This window comes from Anser cygnoides, chromosome 2, assembly GCF_040182565.1.
Source record: "Anser cygnoides isolate HZ-2024a breed goose chromosome 2, Taihu_goose_T2T_genome, whole genome shotgun sequence".
Lineage (NCBI taxonomy): Eukaryota > Metazoa > Chordata > Aves > Anseriformes > Anatidae > Anser > Anser cygnoides.
Window position 1 is genome coordinate 48,790,101 of NC_089874.1, and position 19,134 is coordinate 48,809,234.

Sequence of the window (19,134 nt, forward strand, 5' to 3'; positions counted from 1 at the left end):
CGTGGTAAAAATGCACATTATATGAGGGAAACCTTGTCACAAAAGATGTGTTGTGCATAACTTTAGTGAACTGAACTCCTAATTAGGAAAGTTCCTTTTGACCTTTCTATCATGCAATGAATAATAACTTCTGTTGAGAAAAATAATTTTCCCAGAGTTGAAAAGCAAAAGGCTGCAGCTCAAGCTCCAAAACATTCATTTGTACTCCTAATTCAGTGAGTATCATGCTCTTTAAAATAGAATGACTAAAAATTCTTTTTTTTAAAAAAAAAAACAAAGTGCCATGAACTGTCTTTAAATTCTCCCTAAAAGACAATCACATTCAGATGTTCCTTGGCACCAATTAGTTTCAATGCAGCCATTTCAAAGGCTTTTTTTTTTTTAAATAGCATGGTATACTATATAGTTATACAGCAATTGGAAGGGAACTCACGTACTGCATTAAGGTGAGGGTTCAGAATACTACTGGGACACTTAGCAGCAAGTGCTAAATCACAGCTCAGTGAGGTCACATAATCAAATTCCAGAGTACCCCTTTTATTATGTTCAGCTAATAAATCTTTGGCAGCTGGCATCTGACAAGTTCATCACAGCATTTTAACATTTCAGTGGTGCGTGTAGAATATATATGCATAGAAAATCTTACAAAGAACAAGAAAAAAAAAATCAGCAGCAAGTCCACAATCAGAACAGAAGAAAAAGTAGTCTTAATGTCGGATACCACCAGACTGAAAAGTTACACTGAAAGATGTGCCTCCATTTTTAACTTGAACTTTCTCAACTGAAGGAGAGCAGTTTATCATTTAGTTCCAGTGAGCAGATTTGTGTATCAGAAGTTTCACTGCATTATGGATGGGACAATGTTAAATATGTTTTCACTGCAGTTCCACAGGTCACTGGCATGGGCATAAGCCAAGACCATACAGTTAACATTATTGCAATATAGCTATTGGTCATGCAGCTAGCTCTATGGTAATGAACAACGCTTACGGCTTAGATAATATGGTTTCATTATTGCAAGTGAAATTAAAGAACCTTTTTCCATACAGAAAGAAACCAAGCAAAACTCTCCATCACTCCACCAGGCTGTTAATTAAACTTTTTTTCCACCGGGTTTCAAAAGGAGGAGGGGGTTAAAGGAACTCACTGATACAGAAACATGGTTGAACACAAACCTCTGCGCTGTCGAAGACTTACCATCATCCAGGTACATCTGGTCCAATTCCTCAGGTTCTCGCTTGATCGTTACAGGAATAGGGGCCAAATTATGATTACTTTCCTCATGCAACTCTGGCAATGACAGTGGTTGGGTTGTTGGAGACTCATTTCTGTGAACCTTCGGCAGTTGCTGCTGCTGTTGACCCATTATGGATGAGTGAGTTGGACTGCAGGACTGCAAATAGGTTGGCTCTTGGGTAACAGATGGAACTGGAGAAGAGGGACTGTTGGGATAGAGTGTTTGTTGATAACCAAGGGGACAGCTACTGCTCAGATGTTGACTCACCTGCGGCTGCAGCATGATGTGAGATGATTGCTCGGGGGAGCTTGGGTGCACAACTATAGACCTTGGCACTTCCTGTATGGTGGGGACACCTCCAGCGGGCTGCTGAAGTCCGAGGTGACCGTGGCCTGGGTTGGGGATGCACTTATAAGGAGAGGATGAAAGGTCGTGCAGCTTGGGGCTTGCGTTGGGAGAGGGTGACATCACTGCATTTCTCTGCTGACAGGAGGCGAAGCCAGCCACAAGGCATGAACCAGGATCCGGGGGCATCATGATCTGCTGGCTGTAGTATGGTTTAGAGAGAGGGCTTAAGCCTTGGTTCATTGGTCCACAGGTTTGAGCAGGCTCATAGTCATCTGTGGGTTCTGTTTTTATAATTGGAACTGTTAAAAGAAAAAAGTTTTAAATAAACATGAGCTGCATATTGGTATGATCAAGTTGGCTTGTGGCTAGGATACCCTTTGCAAAACAAACAATGTCTTGAATAAGACTCTGTGTGTCTTTTGCCTAGTTCTCCCACCCTATAAAAAAAATGAATGAGTCATCAGCACAAGAAAGTCACAGCTGGTTCTAATATTGAACAGGACTATTTTCTTTGGACTCTCCTCCAGCACTAATGTGCTATAAAAATCTATTTGCAAATAGCTGTGCTTCAGTGGAAGCTTTGGACCCAAGGGCTCCATGGATTTGTAGTAATCAAAGCAAGAATTTTAACTTGGATATACTACTGCATTTCTACGGCTACTGATGGCCCATTTGATAAATGTCTGCACATTTGGTAAACTGGAGCATAATAAGGTAGAGATGGGGCTTTCAGAGTTCAGTGAAAGCAAAATTGCAAAGATAAATGACAAACTACTATGTACAAGAAGTTTTCAATTATGAGGATATTTTTGAAAGAGTAGGATTTGGTTTATTTAGTTTATACATGATTGTGTTTAATCTTATTAACCAACCAATAGGTGTAAAATATTCAAGAAGTCACATCCAACTCTCCATGATTCTAAGTTGGATCCAAGCTGCAATGCCAGCTCCTAAATGGTGTTAACTCACACTCTTACTACCAGGAAATATTGATTACTATTCTACACCTCTGCTTGTTCCACCCGTTGTTCCAAAAGAGGTCCTAATATTGAGATGTCAAACTATGTCTCTAAATACTACCAGCTCATGGACAAAATGACTGTCTATGAGCATCAACCCAGTCTTGAAAAATATAGAGCAGCATTCTCAAATCAGAGAAAAGATCCTTACTCAAATCAAAGTGCCTTTTTCCTACCAGCTTTCTCTCTCAAATCAGAGAGTGCCTTTCCTGGCTCCCCCACAGACACATGCATTTCACTGGTAAAAGATACCCACTTTCTCTATCAGGAAAATTATTAATACGCCAAGCCAGTATGTAGATGCATTTCTTCTAGCCAGATCCAATTGTAATCCATATGACAATTATACAATTGAGTTTGGATGCTTGGTGGCATTTATGTTCTTTCTCAAAATGAGATCCACAGAACAGCCACAGCTTGAAGGCACTGTAGGAAATCTATGGTGAGACCACAGTATATCTGTTAGAATATCATTATAACCAACCTGTTGTGGCACAAATTAGTGAAGCATCTTACACAACTCAGCTTGGAGCACATGCTCATCACGTAAGTGTCTCTGTGTTTTTATTTGCATGTGTTTTACAAATACCCTTACACATTTTCCAGTCATTTATTACTATGTTCATGTATGAGTCTTTTGAACCCCTAGAAATGCATGTGTGTGCATATGTACATATAAAACTTCTTTTAAAACTAACAAATTTTGCTGCTGGTGAATGTACTTCGCTACCCTTGTTTTACAGCCCCCTAGCCTCTTGTTAACTTTGCTCTCTTTATGTTCTTTTACATATAGATGTTTGCAACACTTGTTTCAAGATTTCTAGCACCCCTAGTAAAAATATGTCTATATATGTAACAGAGGCACAGGTGCTGCTCAGGATGAATGTGCAAAGGATAACAGACTGTCATTGGATTCCTCATAATCTTATTTTCACCTGCTCGAGTGCTGCACACTGGTTAGCATGGCTACTAATGCACTTGGTTGCAGAGAAGCAGATTCCAGGTTCAGCAACAGCTTTATAAAACCAATATCACACCTTTATGAAAATGCAAGACCAAAGAAACGCACCTAGATAAACATAGCAGCTTAGATATTGTAAGAAAATACCTTTAACAAGCTCCTGAGCTAGCAAATATTCTCACATGTTTTATATTAAGTTCACTGTACTAGCACTAACCACAGCACAGCTGGAAATATGATGGTTGTTGAACACTGAATTTTCCCAATATATCACTGTTATAGAACACCTGTGCTAAATAATTCCAAGCTCAACCACTGTCAATTCAGCTGCAATAAACCCTGGAGTTGTCTGACTTGTTATAACCTACGGAAGGATTACAGCCATGGTGGCACACAGGGCTGGAGGGAGGAAGCTTTATGATTCCTGATCTCAGGCAGATTTTTTGTTGTAGCTCTTCTATGGCACATCTTTGCTACTTGGCTTACCAGACACTTTTTTGTCACTTCACTTTTTTTTTTTTCTTTATAAAGACATTGCCATGGGGTCAGATTAGTGGCCATGAACATCATCAATCTGTAAATTAAGTTTTTTAATCTCATTGTTCTGAAATAACACCTGCAGCAACTAATAGACCATGACCAGTAAGTCCTGCTCTGCACTGAACAACGGAGCAGTGGGCAGCAGGAATATCCCAGATTTGTGTGGTGGTTTTACTCAGCTGGGCAGCTGAGCTCCAACACAACCAGTATCTCACCCACCCTTCTCAAAAGAAAAGGGGGAGAAAATATGATGAAAAGGGTTCAAGGGTTGAGATAAGGACAGGGAGATCACTCAGCAATTATCATCATGGGCAAAACAGACTCAGCATAGGGAGATTAATGTAATTACCTATTACTAGCAAGCTGGAGCAGTGAGAAAGTAAACACAAACTAAAACCACCTCCCCCCACCCGCCCTCTTCCATCTCCTCCCCCAGAAGGCGCAGGGGAACAAGGAATGGGGGCTGCGGTCAGTCCCTAATGCTTCATCCCCACCACTCCCTCACGGTCACTCCCTGCCCCTGCTCCCCGTGGGGTCCCTCCCACGGGATGCCGTCCTGCCCGAACTGAGCCTGCGGGGGCTGCCCACAGGCAGCAGCTCTTCAAGACCTGCTCCCACACGGCTCCGTACCACGGGGTCCATCCCCCAGGAGCAAACTGCTCCAGCACGGGTCCCCCCACGGGCGGCAGCTCCCCCCAGACCCCCTGCTCCTGCGTGGGCTCCTCTCCACGGGCTGCAGCTCCGGCCCGGGGCCTGCTCCTGCGGGGGCTCTCCATGGGCCGCAGCCTCCTCCAGGCCACATCCACCTGCTCCACCGGGGGCTCCTCCACGGGCTGCAGCGTGGAGATCTGCTCCGTGTGGGACCCATGGGCTGCAGGGGGACAGCCTGCTCCACCAGGGGCCTCTCCACAGGCCGCAGGGGAACTGCTGCTGCATGCTTGGAGCACCTCCTGCCCTCCTGCCGCACTGACCTTGGGTGATGATCTGGAATCAAACCTTTGACCAGATGATCTAGACCACTGACCAGATGATCTGGAATCAAACCTTTGAAGCTCAGTATGTCAGCAGAAATGTAAGATACTAACACTTCTATTTCTGACCAGACTTCAACTTTCATATTTTACATGAATAACTATATTACTTGCCTTGCAGAGGACAAACATGCCACTATTCCCTGCCTCATTCCCTTTCTGGTGACTGAGAACCTTAGCTGGGGTGAACAGTTGTAATTGACTTCGAGCAACTGAGGACACAAACCTTACAAGTCCACCTGCACTATCATGTTATCTTCTTCTTAGGGAGAAATTGGTGGGTTCCTTCAGAGCAGTTAGGGACAATCACCAACCAGCACTGGATTAGCATTGCCACTTTTCTACTGACTCATGTTTGACTGACTGCAAATCTTTACAAACCTAAGTTAGAAAAAGTGTCTGCATTCTCAAATACATCCTTGTAGAGGCACAGTTAGCTGACTGACATAAAGCATGTGCATTTCCACTGTCACCCACCTGCAGAAGTGAGTATTTCACACATGGAGATGCAACGTGATATAAAGCATGCCATTAATTTTCTCAGTTATCAGAATTTAATAGAGAACAGTATTAGCCTGACTAACTTCTGGCTCAAATATTTCAAATTAGCCATCATTTTAAATAACGTGCTAAAAGCCTTCCAGCTCAAAGAAACACTCGTAGTCACACAGCAGGCCTGGACTGGCCTACAGCTGTTCCAAATCTGCAAGTACTTTTAACAGAAACTTGACTATTTCTTAAATTCAGTAGAGCCGTATCAAATGGCAATGAGCATTCTGTGTTAAAGTAAGCCTGTGCTGCTGAGATAACACCCAGTTTTGCAGACTTTCAGGTGCCTAGAATGAAAAAAATGTGACTAAATTTGCCATACACTGAGATTTGCCAATAATCAATTTCAGCAATGATGTCAGAATTTGTAAAATTGTAAATAGATAAGACAATGCACAGTTTCTACATAAACTCATGCTCAAAAGTAATGTCATTTATTTAAGAGACCCTATTCTGCTGAAGGATCAGCCCCTTGCTATAAAGTAAAAATTAGTATAAGTTTGGTTAGTACAGTTAAGTCTTAAATGCTTGTTACTTCATAATGCATAAGGTCAGACGACAGATGATTTTAAACTGTCCTCAATTTTGAATATTAAAATATGACAGAGCCCAAAGTTCTAAATTAGTCTGATAAGCAACTTAATATGTGCTAATTAGTTTAAAATGGTTTGACGATGCCTTCTTAGACTATGGACTTGTGTCATTATGTCATCTAATTTAATACAAACTTCTGAGAACTGTGTGTTGGCAGCAGCCCCAGCTATAAATCAAAGCTACCTCCAATTCTTACTCAGAGAGACCAGGTTTATGACATCATACTGAGGCAACTGGACTGAAGACAATGGCCCTCTGTGTAGGTCTGAATGTGGGAGAAATATTTCAGCCAGTTCTGCAAGCCCACATTTAAATGAAAGGCTTTTCTAGAAGGTAAAATGTTAATATATCAAGCCTTGAAGAAAAATAATAAATCATCGACATCCAGTAAAGGGAGTCAGAAAGTGCTTAAATATAAATTATATATATTTTTGATAATTGTAACAAGTCTGTTTGCTTTTATACTTTGGCAATCCAGATGGGTTTTTGAATTTTTTTTTGGAGGTGCTATTAAAATATGTGAACTGACAAAATATAACCATGTAAATTAAACAGATGTTTATCCTGATTAACGTTAAACTAACAAACTCCCATTTCCATGTAATATTATTGATGCAGACATTTATGGCACTATAATATATTTATCTTGCCCTTTGTTTGATTGAACCTATCAAACAAAACAGTCACCTTTCACACTGCAGACTACGATGTAGCTCTCTGGCACCAACATATAGATTTTGGTTAGCATATGAAAATCAAAACACTACTTTTTTTCATCGCGTGCACACATATTTCTTCAAAATCTTGAATAAACGTAAGTGGTAAAAATTTGGGATGAGACTTTCAAAGAGTGTCAAGAAATTAGGTGGCCCAAATCTCCATTACTGAGCTGAGGTCTGAAATACCATTTGCGCCTCTAAAAACCTCCCCTCTAAGTCAGTTTTGAGCCAGGCAGCACACCCTCTTCACCATGAAACAGACGTTCCTTCAGAAGGTGTTGCCCAGGTCATCCCAACTGCTACTGCTCCCCTGCTGCTGGCTGATCAGAGACATGGTTAGGAAGGTAGACACATCTTCCCGTGCAACTTAACCACTCTGGATTCATGCAGGGACAAAATCCTGGCCGTTGTGGCAGCACTGGCTGGATCTAGCAGGCTGAGTGGAGCGAGGACCTCACCCCACATTCTGACTCTGGAGTGGTCTGGTGTTGGGGAGAGGCAATGGGCTGGCTGCCCTCAGAAAATATAATCCTGCTGTTCTGTAACATCAGAGCAGCTGTGGGCAGGCGAGGCTTTCTGTAATGCCCTGCCAATGTGTGTGCAGCACTGGCAATCTCAGTGACGGCCGCTCAACCCCAGGGATCTGAGACAGTCGTTACAGAGGTCTTTGCAGATACTGTTCGTGAACTGGATGTTTTTCCCTGGGCACCAATTCAACCAAAATGTTTTTTAAAGGTCAAGCTACTATCAAGACCTTTGCTGTTCAGTAAATAAAAAAAGAGCACAGTGACTCAGAAACAAAGGGAGCCCCACACTATCAAGAAGCTGTATGCAGCACACGTGTGCAATTGAAGCTTTTATCTACCTAAGTGACTGAACTCATTCACCCTCTTCTGATAGTACATGAACAGAGTATCCCACGGACTTTTTCCTAGTTATCACTGCAGCATCTCAGTGAGACAGAGAGTTGCCATATTCATCCCATTGTGGTAGACTCGTCCCCTGTGTGTGCCTGTGGGGCAATAGAAGTCCACCTGGGTAATCTTAGCATTTCAATCTCTTTGCTAGTGCAGGAGCACCTCCTGCCTCTCCAGAAGAGCATTGACCAAGCCACGTTTCTGTTATCCCTGTTGGGAATACATGAGATGGGTGTCCTGTCTTACCTTGCCTAACCAAGACAGTGTTTTCTATGAGGCCAAATGAACGATTTTCAAAACTTTCCCATTAAAATGTATCTATTTTTTCAAGTGTGCATTCTTCTATCTAGCACAAGAAAGAAGTTTAGAAAGTCCCCTAAAGAAGTGTTGTGGGAAATAAGAGAAAGAAGGATTTTTTTTAATTTTTTTTTTTTAGTATGTGTTGTTTGTTTAATCTTCTATGCTATTTGACAGAAAGGTGCTCCTCTCAGCAAGCTAGGAGGCACTTGTAAAAGCTGCCTGTGCACAGGAAACACTGAGCTCCTCTGCAGCCTGACAGTACCCACTGTCCCACCTGCTTCTACCTTTCCCTATGCCAAGGTAGGTCACGAGGATGCAGCAGTTCAGCATTAGCACGGTGCACCCAGTAAGGCCCACTGGGGGCAGGCTCCAGTCCTGAAGTTGCTGCAGGGCAGGTGGGCTGACCAGTGGTGGGAGTAGATGTGCTCGCGGGTGAGGCTGTGGAGCAGGAGCACAGAGGAGTGCTGCTGCTGCCACAGGCAAAATGTGGGGTAATGTCACTGCGGGGCAGAGGTCCTGCCGTGCATCCCCATCACACAGTGCTGTTCCCAGAACCACTGGACAGCCGTAGGGAAAGAGCAAGCACCACCTCACAAGCTGACGAGCTTTACCAGTGCTCGTTGGGAAGGCTACCTCTAACACACACCTGCCTGTCCTCTTTGGTTTTAGATGTATATATTTTTATAGTATCAGATGCATATGTACGCTTTTGTACAGGAATAATATCTGGGTAGATGGGAGCCTTGTGCATACATCTCAGCCGGTAATCTTGGACAGTGCCATTATCCGATTAGAAAGTGCTTTCCTGGTAACCCAATTACTAAATGCTTCTCAACAGCTGCTGATCTCTTAGTTTGTTCAATGCCTATTTATGAGACAGAAGATTATATATGGTAGCTTGGTGTATACGCTGTTAAACCAAAGAGGGGAGGAGAGGAGGGTAGGTGGAGAGCATTTGGTTTGTGTGTTAGTACAAAAGACAAAATATGCATTGGATTTCTTTCAAGAGAAAAGGGAAAAATTCTTAAAAGGAACAACTCCTTTTCTATCATAAGACCTTATTAAACCCTACAATGTTGAAAAGAATAGATCAAGTCAAATTATTTTTTCCCCTCTAAGGAAAATGCAAGACCTGTGAAACAAGTTACAACTTTACTTGCTACCTCTTTTTTAAAGACAAAGCACTGCTGTTTTCAAATCTCTTTGGTCTCCTTGCCTGTGTGAACCTGCTACAGTCAAGACAGTATGGCTGGAGATGCTGGGATGCTGCTTGAAACCCCAGAGTTTAAACCAGGTGCCTGCCTGAACTGGATTAATCTTTTAGGTATAAAATGGGATTTCTCTTCTAAAGATTTCTTATCTCCTTATGACAAATATTCCTCCCTGATGCAGGGGGAAGATTATTTGGCTTAATAAGGAGTGACGACCAATACCAGTGGCTTTCACCTGAGGTATTCCTGCAGGTGGGTGCTCCAGTTCTCCCGTGTTATGCTCACCTGGACTGCTCTACTGCTGTTCCCCCAGCACAATACCTAGCTTCATGCACTGTCTTAAGCTGGACGCACCCTACCTGACCAAGGAGTTTTATAGTCATTTCTGTCAGGTGTGTCAAAATTCACTGGGGTAAGGTCTTTTCAGCTTGACAATATGGCATGACATTACACTACCAGTGCTGGCGTTGCTCCTGCTCTCCCGATGAGGGGAGGAGAATGGGAGGGTGGAGGCTGAGGGCAGAGGTCCCTTAAGGAGGCAATGTGGGGGCAGCTGGATATTCCCACAGCTCTGGTCACCAACAGTCATGTGGGAAGCACTGCAGGGATGGGCTGGCAGGAGGACACCCTTACTGCTCAAGTCCTATCCCTGGATCACAGTCACAGTAACAGATCTGCAGTGGTACAGGCAGAGGGACTAACTGGTTAATTAGCTCACAAAATTAACTTTGTTTGCTATGAATATTTAGGCAGAACATGTATGCCCACCTCCTCTGGGCTCTCCTTTTCTCCCAGGCTTGGCGGCATGAGCTGGCAGGCAGCAGTACAAGCCTGCCACAGTGTGCCACAGCAAAGGGCTCACCAGGAGGGACTTCTGCCTCCCTCCTCCCCTTTTCTCCCCAAGCTCACACAACACTCTCTGGCCAAAGGACCATCTCTCACCCCACGTGCTGCATTCCCACTCTCTCTGGAGAGTGGTTTCGACCTGGGTGATCTCAGCCATCTTGGCTCTGACATGCTCTTTGTCTTCAGGGAGTGAGGCAGTCCCTCCCACAGCCAGCTAAACATCCTCTCCTGCATATTTCACCTACAACAATCACCAGGACCACTTCCCCCTTAGGGTCAATCACTGGGCTAGACTAATTATGATGATCAGCCACTTGAAGAGAACAAAAATAGCCATCTCCTGTAATCCAGCCCATGTAATTCTAAACCCTGTTCTCCCTTACATCAGTTTTATCTTTTGGCTTTTAAGCTAATTGGAAGATCCTGAAGCCCCACAAGGAAACTAACATGTGCATGTGAAATCACTAGGAAGTAAGGGGGGGAGTTCTCAAAATGTCCATGCAGAGTGATTTAGTGATCAAAACTACAGGCTGGGTTTTGTCATCTGATAGGGAATATTTGAAAAGGGAGGTACTACCAGAGGACAAATTCATATTCTGGAAGTTAACTGTTATCAGTGATCATTGCAGCTGTAACAGAGCCTGCTGGTCATACATATCCAGGGGCATCAATACAGTGCGTGCCCACCCCTGCACTTAGCAGGGATATCACGGCAGGTAATGCTTCTTCTTGGTCTTCCAGATGAAGATGGAGCACGGTACATGGAGGCATAGTTCATCTCCAATCAAGAAAACTACATCTGCAGGTCAGATGTACCTGGCTAGGCTCCGGCCAGTGGCCAGGACAGGCAGTCATTTGGATACAGTGTGGGCAACTCCACTGGGGATCAAACAACTCAGAGGAAAAGTACTCGATGGTGTAATGCTGGAGGGAAATGTGAACGTCTTTCCTACACTGCCACCACGGACCTCACTCTACTGTGGGAATGGAACAGCAGGGCTGATGATGAATTTAGTGATCCTCTTAAATGGAAACAGGACTCTGACAAAATCTTGCCTGCTTTTTGTTACCATGTTAAATGTCAAAAGTAGCAATCAGCCATCTAGCAGCCAAAATGAAATAAACTGTAACAGCACATACTATAAAAAATGAGCAACCATGATTCATATTTTCATCTAAAAAAAAAAAAAAAAATCCCCTGTGGCCAACCTCCTCTTCCCTCCTGTTGCCCTGCCCTGCTCTGCGCAGGCTTTGCAGCGATCCAGCTGCTTCCTGGGCTCGACAGAAAGACTTGCAGCAGGTCTGAGGCTTCAGGCCTGGCTCGGCTGCACTCGGTCCTCTCATACTGACTCAAAATGGGTCTGTGTGTAAGGAACACCTACACATTTCCATGCCTCCTCCTCCCTCCAGCCCCCCAGGATGGCTGTGTCGTGCCCCCCTGCTGCAGCACTGCTGCCTGCAAGCTGGGCAGGTTCTGCGCCTGTGCTGCTCGGGGTCCTTGGTGGTGGGTGCTTGCTTCTCCTCACCAAGATCTGCACGGGGTATTTCCTTCCCCATCAGCCCCATGTCCTCGGACCTCCCACGCTCCTGGCCAGTCAGCAGCATTGCTCCATACCCCTTCCCACCTTGCTCCTCAGTGCCGGGTGCTTTATCCTGCCTTATCGCTCATGTCCAGCACGGAACTGCTCCTTCTTGCAGTGACTGTGTTGCATACACTGCAGTTTGGGATCCTTTCACAACCCAGCCCCACTTCCCCCACTCCTCCCCCAACCACCCTTTCTTGCAATAATTTTGTAGACACGGTTAGGTTAAAAGCTTTGCCAGCCTTGACTTGACAATTTAGCAAATACTCAGGGTTGGGATGTGTCAGGAGATGATCATTAAAAGCTGTGCTCAGTGTCACATTAGAGTGGCAACACTTTGCATCTTCATTTTATTGTTTTCTGCTAATGTGACTGACACAGGGTTTTAACTTAGAAAGTGAAGTGTGGGTGGAAGAAGTGAGGTGAAACAGAGGCACGTCTGCTAAATGTAATCACTAGAAAACTGCTGATTATACTCATCTATAGCACACTCAAGACATAATTTTAGAGCTGAGGCAGGAAGTTAGTAAGATGCTGACAAAAACGTACAGTGGGCACTGCTCACCATTTTCAGAAGCACACTAAGAACTTTCTTCACTTTCGCACTGCTGGGCTGCAAACAATAATAAGGCACAGCTAGAAACCACGGGCAGGTTCTTGGCACAGCCTAGCACCCACAGACCCAAAGGACCTGTTCTTAACCAAGCCCCTCATGTAGGTGGCCAGATTTACATACACAAGCCCCCCTGCCCTGGCTTATGGAGGTGCCTGCATGGAAGCAAAGACATTTCAGAAAAACTCGCTGTACAAGTAAAGTGTACAAGTGTACTCGCTGTACACTTAAAAATCTGCCCCTAGAGATGGTTAAACACGTCTCAAAATAAGAATCGCTCAGCACAGCAACACCATTTTAATAAATACTAAACGTAGTGGATTGATTTTTTAATAATGCTTTGAAAATTAAGAAGCCTGACAGAAACAGAAACCGGAAATGCTTTATCGTCAACTCTTTGCAAAAGCATATTTTTCATTCCAGTAAACGAAACACATCAACTTTCTTTTTTTCCATCTAATCAAATATTTCCTGGACAAACTAGACTGTCTTTGCCTTGTCAAATATCACTACTTGTCTGCATAAAATTCAAAGAAAAACATTTCTATGTTCACTATTCTTGATACCAGTATTTGTCAGATAACAGAAATCATAGACAGCATTATCTCCTATCTGCAAAAAGTAAGTTCTTGAACAGGTTTCCTCTATTTTTGATGCATCTACTTGGAAGAAATCTGAAAAAACAGTGATCTAACCATTATCATTCAACGAGTTATTTAAAGTCTTCTGCACTCTTGCCTCTGAGCTGAAGAACTCTTTCAGCTTTCTCAGCAGATGAAAGCACAGGATTTTGAACCACAGAATACGTATCAGGTTGTTTGTGTGCTTCTTCATTCTCTCCAGATTAGGTTATACTTCAAATGCTACTGCTTAAGTCTAGTGATTTCAGAAGTCTATTCCTCCTGTTTGAAAGGCATATATATGCCAATGGTGTAATAAAGTCATAGAAGCAAAATTAAACACAGTCATAAATATAAATGAAAAAACAGCATTTTTCTAGAGCGTAGGGTTCACAAACGCGGGGTTCAACAATGGTATTCCAAAATGTTCTGCTGCACATAATGGAGCCAACAGAGATTTGAAAGGCAGAATATCCAAGTGTCCGTGCACTGTGCTTTGTACAGACTCCTGACTGCAGCGTCTGGTGCTGGGCCTTGCTCCTGATATTCTAATGGGATGTGGCAATGCAAAGCACATTAGTACTTACCATATGATCTGGGGGGATTCACCTATGCCAGAATGGTAAGGAAACTACTTATATTTCTGTGCTGGGCATGTCTAGGGAGTAGTCTGAAGAGCCTAAATCTTGCAGGCTTCATGACAAAACTGATATGCACTTGCTCAGTGATAATAATATTGAAGCAATACTTAAAAAAAAAAAAAAAAAGCCATTGCAGCCATTTATGTACAATACAGACAAATACAGGATTTGGGGTAGTTCAAATTCAGCAGAACTGGACCAGTAATTCAAAATTTTAATTAAAAGTAGATTATGAGAACTTAGGTTTATAGTCTGTCCCCAGCCAAAGACAGGCTGGCTCCTTTTCCAGACCTAGTCTCCCATTTTTGAAGCCTCTACTTTTTTTTTGTTTGTTCATTTATTTGGTTTGGTTTGTTGTTTGTTTGTTTGTTTTGGTTTTGAAACTTTTCATTTATAGAGCAGTAAGATTTTCATTTATACAGTATTTCTTTTCTTTCTGAGGCAGGAACTCTTCACCCAGTAAGCCCCTGCTCTACAAAACACTTGAGCTAACACAGAGGAAAAGTACAATCCTGCCACATCTCTGCAGCACAGTAGAAGCCTTATGGTGGTGAACTGTGACAATCTGCTGGAGTGGACAGTTTGTGTCAGCTGCATGTCACAGAGCTGTACTCCATGGAGACGCTATAGGACCATCCACTGGAGGTGGGATGAGTGAGGCCACGTGTCCCTGGATCCACTGGCTGTTTTCCCCTAGGGAATGAGGAGAAACAGGAGCTACAGGAAAAAAAAACACCTATTGTACTGTGGTCTGGGTGGCAGCCACACAGTGCTGCCACATGCGACTGCCCCACTGGTTGCGCTGTGTGTGTGCGCACATACCCACCCCAGGAGCACAGCCATGGTGCTTGTGCAGTATTCGGGCTTTAGCCCATACATGGTATTTTGCTTTGGCACAGTCTAGTTGGGCTGTAAAATATGTCTAATGTGTGTCATGCAGCTTTAAAAAACCCCGACGGACACAAACCTGCAGAATTATGGTAGGCAATGAAATGCTAGCATTTTGACTAGTCCTAAGACAGAATGAGAAGCTTACAGGACAACGTATCTGATACATGTAAACCCACTCTTCATACTTGGTGATCCACTTTGACATTTGCTTGACAAAAAAATACACCTTCTGTATTTGTGGAATTTATTTAGACAAAAGACAAAGCGTTACCTGGACCAAAATACTGCTTACCTCCTTTAATTTTTTGTACCTAGATCACACAGTGGTAACTCAACTATTTTTTTCCTGATGAACTAAACTTTTTTTTTTATAATGCCTTGAAACATTAAAAGAACATTGTGACTGAAATCAAATAAAGTGCAACATCCTAAAATGGACTCCTAGAAACACAGTGGCTTAAAAGACTGATTCAGTTGTTGTGACTGATTCCTGAATATGTAGTCAAACTGATGATATCTATCTTTAAAAGGCACAAAGGAAACAACCAGCAACATAGGGCAAAACCTTTCAGTTGCAACACAGACATAATAAATAGATAATAATTATTATATTATTAATCCTGATGATTACACAAACATATTCATGCTTACCACTGTTATGAGAGTTTGAAAAGAACTTTTTTTTTTAATTACCTACATGTACATATCTACATATAAAAAGAAAATCTGAGTGGAGAATCAAACAGGAACAGGGGGAGGCATATTTACTATTCAATACCAGCTTCCACTTCCCCTACTCTGGTTTTACATTTTTTCTTTCAGGTTCCCCTACACTGAAACAAAAAGATTTCACAGGAATTCAAATCAGTACAGCAGACTAAACATGATTCCCAATGTTTTCAACAATTACCATAATTAAAGATGTCTTTGCAGAATAAAGTCTAGGCTGGTTCTCTGTTGCCTGTCACTAGGTAGCTATCCCCATTGTTTCCCATCAGTTGAAACATTACATGTTTCAACCTCAGAATGGTGATATCATAAACCGACTTAGCAACAGTGAGTATTATTCCCATGGTTTAGAATAATGTTAAAAAAAAGGGCCTATGTAAATGCTGGAGAGGAAAGATGCTGCTTAATAAACAGCAATTTTCAGTAGATGTATATTTGAAATACTTATGATGGGATTATACTTGGATGGCAAGGCAATACCTTTTGACCTTTAAAACAGATTTCTGTTGTTGAAAAGAGTTCTGCAAGAGAATAACTCTTTTCAATTTAAGAAATGAGCAGTCTTTAAATATACACAGACATATCCACTGGGGATCAAGTTTGCATAAGTACGCTGATTCAGTGAGGCGTAACTACTCAGCACATATGCAGTAAGCATTCTGTTGCCCATGTCAGGTTTCTTGTACTTTTATTTTAAATTAAGGTCCTGATAAAAGTCTGTAGTGCATAAAAGCTAACAAGGTGGAATTTCAACCATGTATTTTATGGGATTTCACCTGCAAAAAGGTGGCAGGGCTCTTCAAGTCATGTGGCGTGACCCAAAGACTGCTTTGTGGATACTACCCTCGGAAGGACTATTTTCACTTGTAAAGTCTACAAAAAGCATGAACCTAATCATTTTTTTTAATTCCACTTATTTCCAAAACATCAGAAACAAAATAAACCCCCCTTTTTCCCAAAAAAGTGTTCCTATCAAAAGAGCCATTCCAGATTAAAAGAAATAATCTAAATTTTCTTAATACTAGGATCTTCATACAAGCCTGCTTGGAATTCAGCTAGCATGAATATTTTATTGTCACTTTGTAGTTACCAATATACACTTTCAAAAATAAATTGGCACACTTGTTTTTAAACATTTCTAAATAAACATTTATAAATTCTAAGTGTTTTTAAATACTCTGATCTTCATACCCATCAGAATTTTCATTACAGCCCAAGAGTAGGACCAATGTGGAGCACTGTTTCTACCCTGAGAGAAACAGCAAGGTGAAGGATGACTGGAAGCAGAATCCCCACACCACCCCCAGCAGAGCCCTGCACACTACAATGTTGTGGTGAGAACTCAGAAGTAGTATTCAAATCCAGTGTACCCTCTGGGGCCAAAAAGTCACACTGCGGGTTGACAGCAAACGAGCAGGGATTTCAGCAGGTTCACAATCTGTGAGTACACGTCAGCTTGTGCAGGTGCAAGTCAACTCCCCAAAGCAAAAAAAGCCCTTGTTCCAACAGGTCTCTGTCACCAATACAAAATAAAATAATTTACAGAGAAGGCCTCTTGTGTGGGCAGCAGAGAGAAAGGCAACCCTTGTGGTTTCTTTCTCACTCTCATTTTACAGCACTGGGCATGCCTGCAAGTTACTCAGGTTACTAAAGAATTATCAGTGCCATATATCTTTCTAAGCTGCCATCATTATCTCTCATTTTTACTAGCACAGATAAGAAACATATTTTGTTACCATTAGCTGGAAGATAGGTGAAAAGCTGGTACTGGCTTCTCTTTCTCTTTCCGTTGCAGACATAAAAGTTGACCTGAACAGGGCTGGTAATTCTCTGATTGCGGAAAGGTGGTATCTCAACCACCAACGAATTCTGCAAAAACAAACAAATCAGAAGGTCAGGGCACGACTGGGGCAGAAGAGTGTACAGACATATTTATATATTAACCCTGGGAAGGAGAAGACTCATCTCCTAAGGAAGAATGTACTCTCTACATAGAACTGTTGGGTTTCATTGGCAGGGATTGTCTCCTGCAGCCTGCAGTGTCCTGTGTGTCGGGCAATCCCTACAACTCCTTCCAGCTTTAAGCCATTTCAGCACAGGCAAGGCACGCTGGTGAGCAGGATGGGTACTCCTTCTTTATACATGGGGTTGAGAGGCTGAGAAGGGCTTGGGTTTGGAGACGGGCACTGCAGAGCCCAGTAGAAGGAAGCACATTTAAAAGCGTGCCTGTTTTCAGAAAGTCCTGAGGCTCTCCTCTGCCTTCTTATCCAAGGCTGTCAAGCTTGTTTCAGTGGAGGGACAGCAATGTGGATGAGGCACAGACTGAGTAGGTTCTGTTAGGATGCCTTTGCTATATACAGAATAGCACAAAGGAGGTCACCTGGGACATCTGTCTGAACAGCCAACAACTGGCACGCTTCTGGAGCAGAGCTGTGAAGAGCCTCACGTGAGACTAAGCAGCTCAAAACCAGTGGAACAAAACAGGACCTGGAGGAAAAGATTCCTTAACGGGGAAAATAAGATTTTAGCATGGCTCACGTCTTTACAGATTCATTAGTCTTCAGCTATTCGCTTTGGACAGCAAGTACAATATTGTGTATAGATAATGCTTTCTCCCTTGTGCCTCTGACAAGAACCCGGAGCTATAATCAAACTGTGGCCAACAACTTGGCAGTAGAAAGCACAACCACTCAGCTGGCAGGTTGTCCCCAACACATCCTGCCCTAATATAACTTAATTTGAAAGGAGAATTAGGACCGGAATATGATTATTCAAGTATCTCCACTTTCCAAAATTTATTTATTTAGTTATTTATTAGAATAACAACTAAGGAAGTTTTAAGCATGCTAATTTCTGTGGATGGGAGATCTTGCAAGAATATCTAGTTCTACAGGTTGGAGCTCTGGAGATCGTGCAAATGGTGTTCCACTGTCAGATAACAAATGCTCTAGCATGGGGCTAAGGAAAGACTTGGCTGCTAGGGCATCAGCTTCCATAAATGCACAGTGAAATCTGCTGTGACCATGAAAACTTCCCTTGGTACTCTGAAAGAATAAAGGGGAATGTTAACCTTAACATTTGGCTTGTTTTCAGCTGAGGTCTTTAAATTGGTTGTCTGCATGTCTCCAGCAGGTTCACAGCTAGCAGACCATTGCTTATTGCTACAGAAGTAAAATAGTTGCCATATTTCCCACTTACAGTCATAGTTGAGTAAGCCACAGTTCTTCAACACTGGGTTTGATCTCCTGTGAGAGGACTCACATTTCCTCTGCTGAAGGTACACGAAAGCCAGGGAAAATGCTCAGAAATTGTTTTGGGAGCAGAGGCAAGAAACAACCCAGCAAGACAGAAGATGAGCAGACAGGGCTGGCCCATCCTGGACAATGAAAAAATATTTTCCAAATGGTCTCTTCTACTTTCGGGATATATTCCAATGAAGGCTTTTTACCCCATGCTCCCATTAAAGAAAGATTTCCAGGAGGGGAGGCCTAAGTACTTGTTCTGTTTCAGTGGGGAGACACAGTGCCAAAGGCTTGGAAATCCCTCTTTAGTAATAGTGCTAGAGAAGGCAGTATATATTTTTCATCTTGATGTTAAAATATTTAAGGCAGACTTACTGGCTTGCACATTTCTTTGTCAGTTTTGGCTTCCATTTCCCACACATGGTGACCATCTAAAAGACAAAAGAAAAAGATATCTAGTTCTGTCCTTTTTTCCTCTCCAAAGCCTACAAAAGAGTGACTTTTGAAAAAAAATAATAATAATTAAAAAAATCTCTTTAATGG

At 42.6% G+C, this 19,134-nt stretch overlaps 1 protein-coding gene across 7 annotated transcripts in view; it reads right to left on the bottom strand.

Annotated features, from left to right (window-relative positions):
* NFATC1 (nuclear factor of activated T cells 1) overlaps positions 1–19,134 on the bottom strand; it is a 120,401-nt gene that overhangs the window by 33,008 nt on the left and 68,259 nt on the right. For 2 of the 7 annotated variants that reach the window (XM_066992040.1, XM_048075804.2), the window contains exons 7-9: positions 18,967–19,022; positions 17,086–17,218; positions 1,198–1,884 (exon numbers count right to left, since the gene is read on the bottom strand). In XM_066992040.1, the coding sequence (XP_066848141.1) occupies positions 1,198–1,884; positions 17,086–17,218; positions 18,967–19,022 (876 nt within the window). Of the gene's footprint in view, positions 1–1,197; positions 1,885–4,848; positions 14,447–17,085; positions 17,219–18,966; positions 19,023–19,134 lie in introns of those variants that run through there. The other 5 variants (XM_066992041.1, XM_066992042.1, XM_066992043.1 and 2 more) reach the window with 5 other exon arrangements.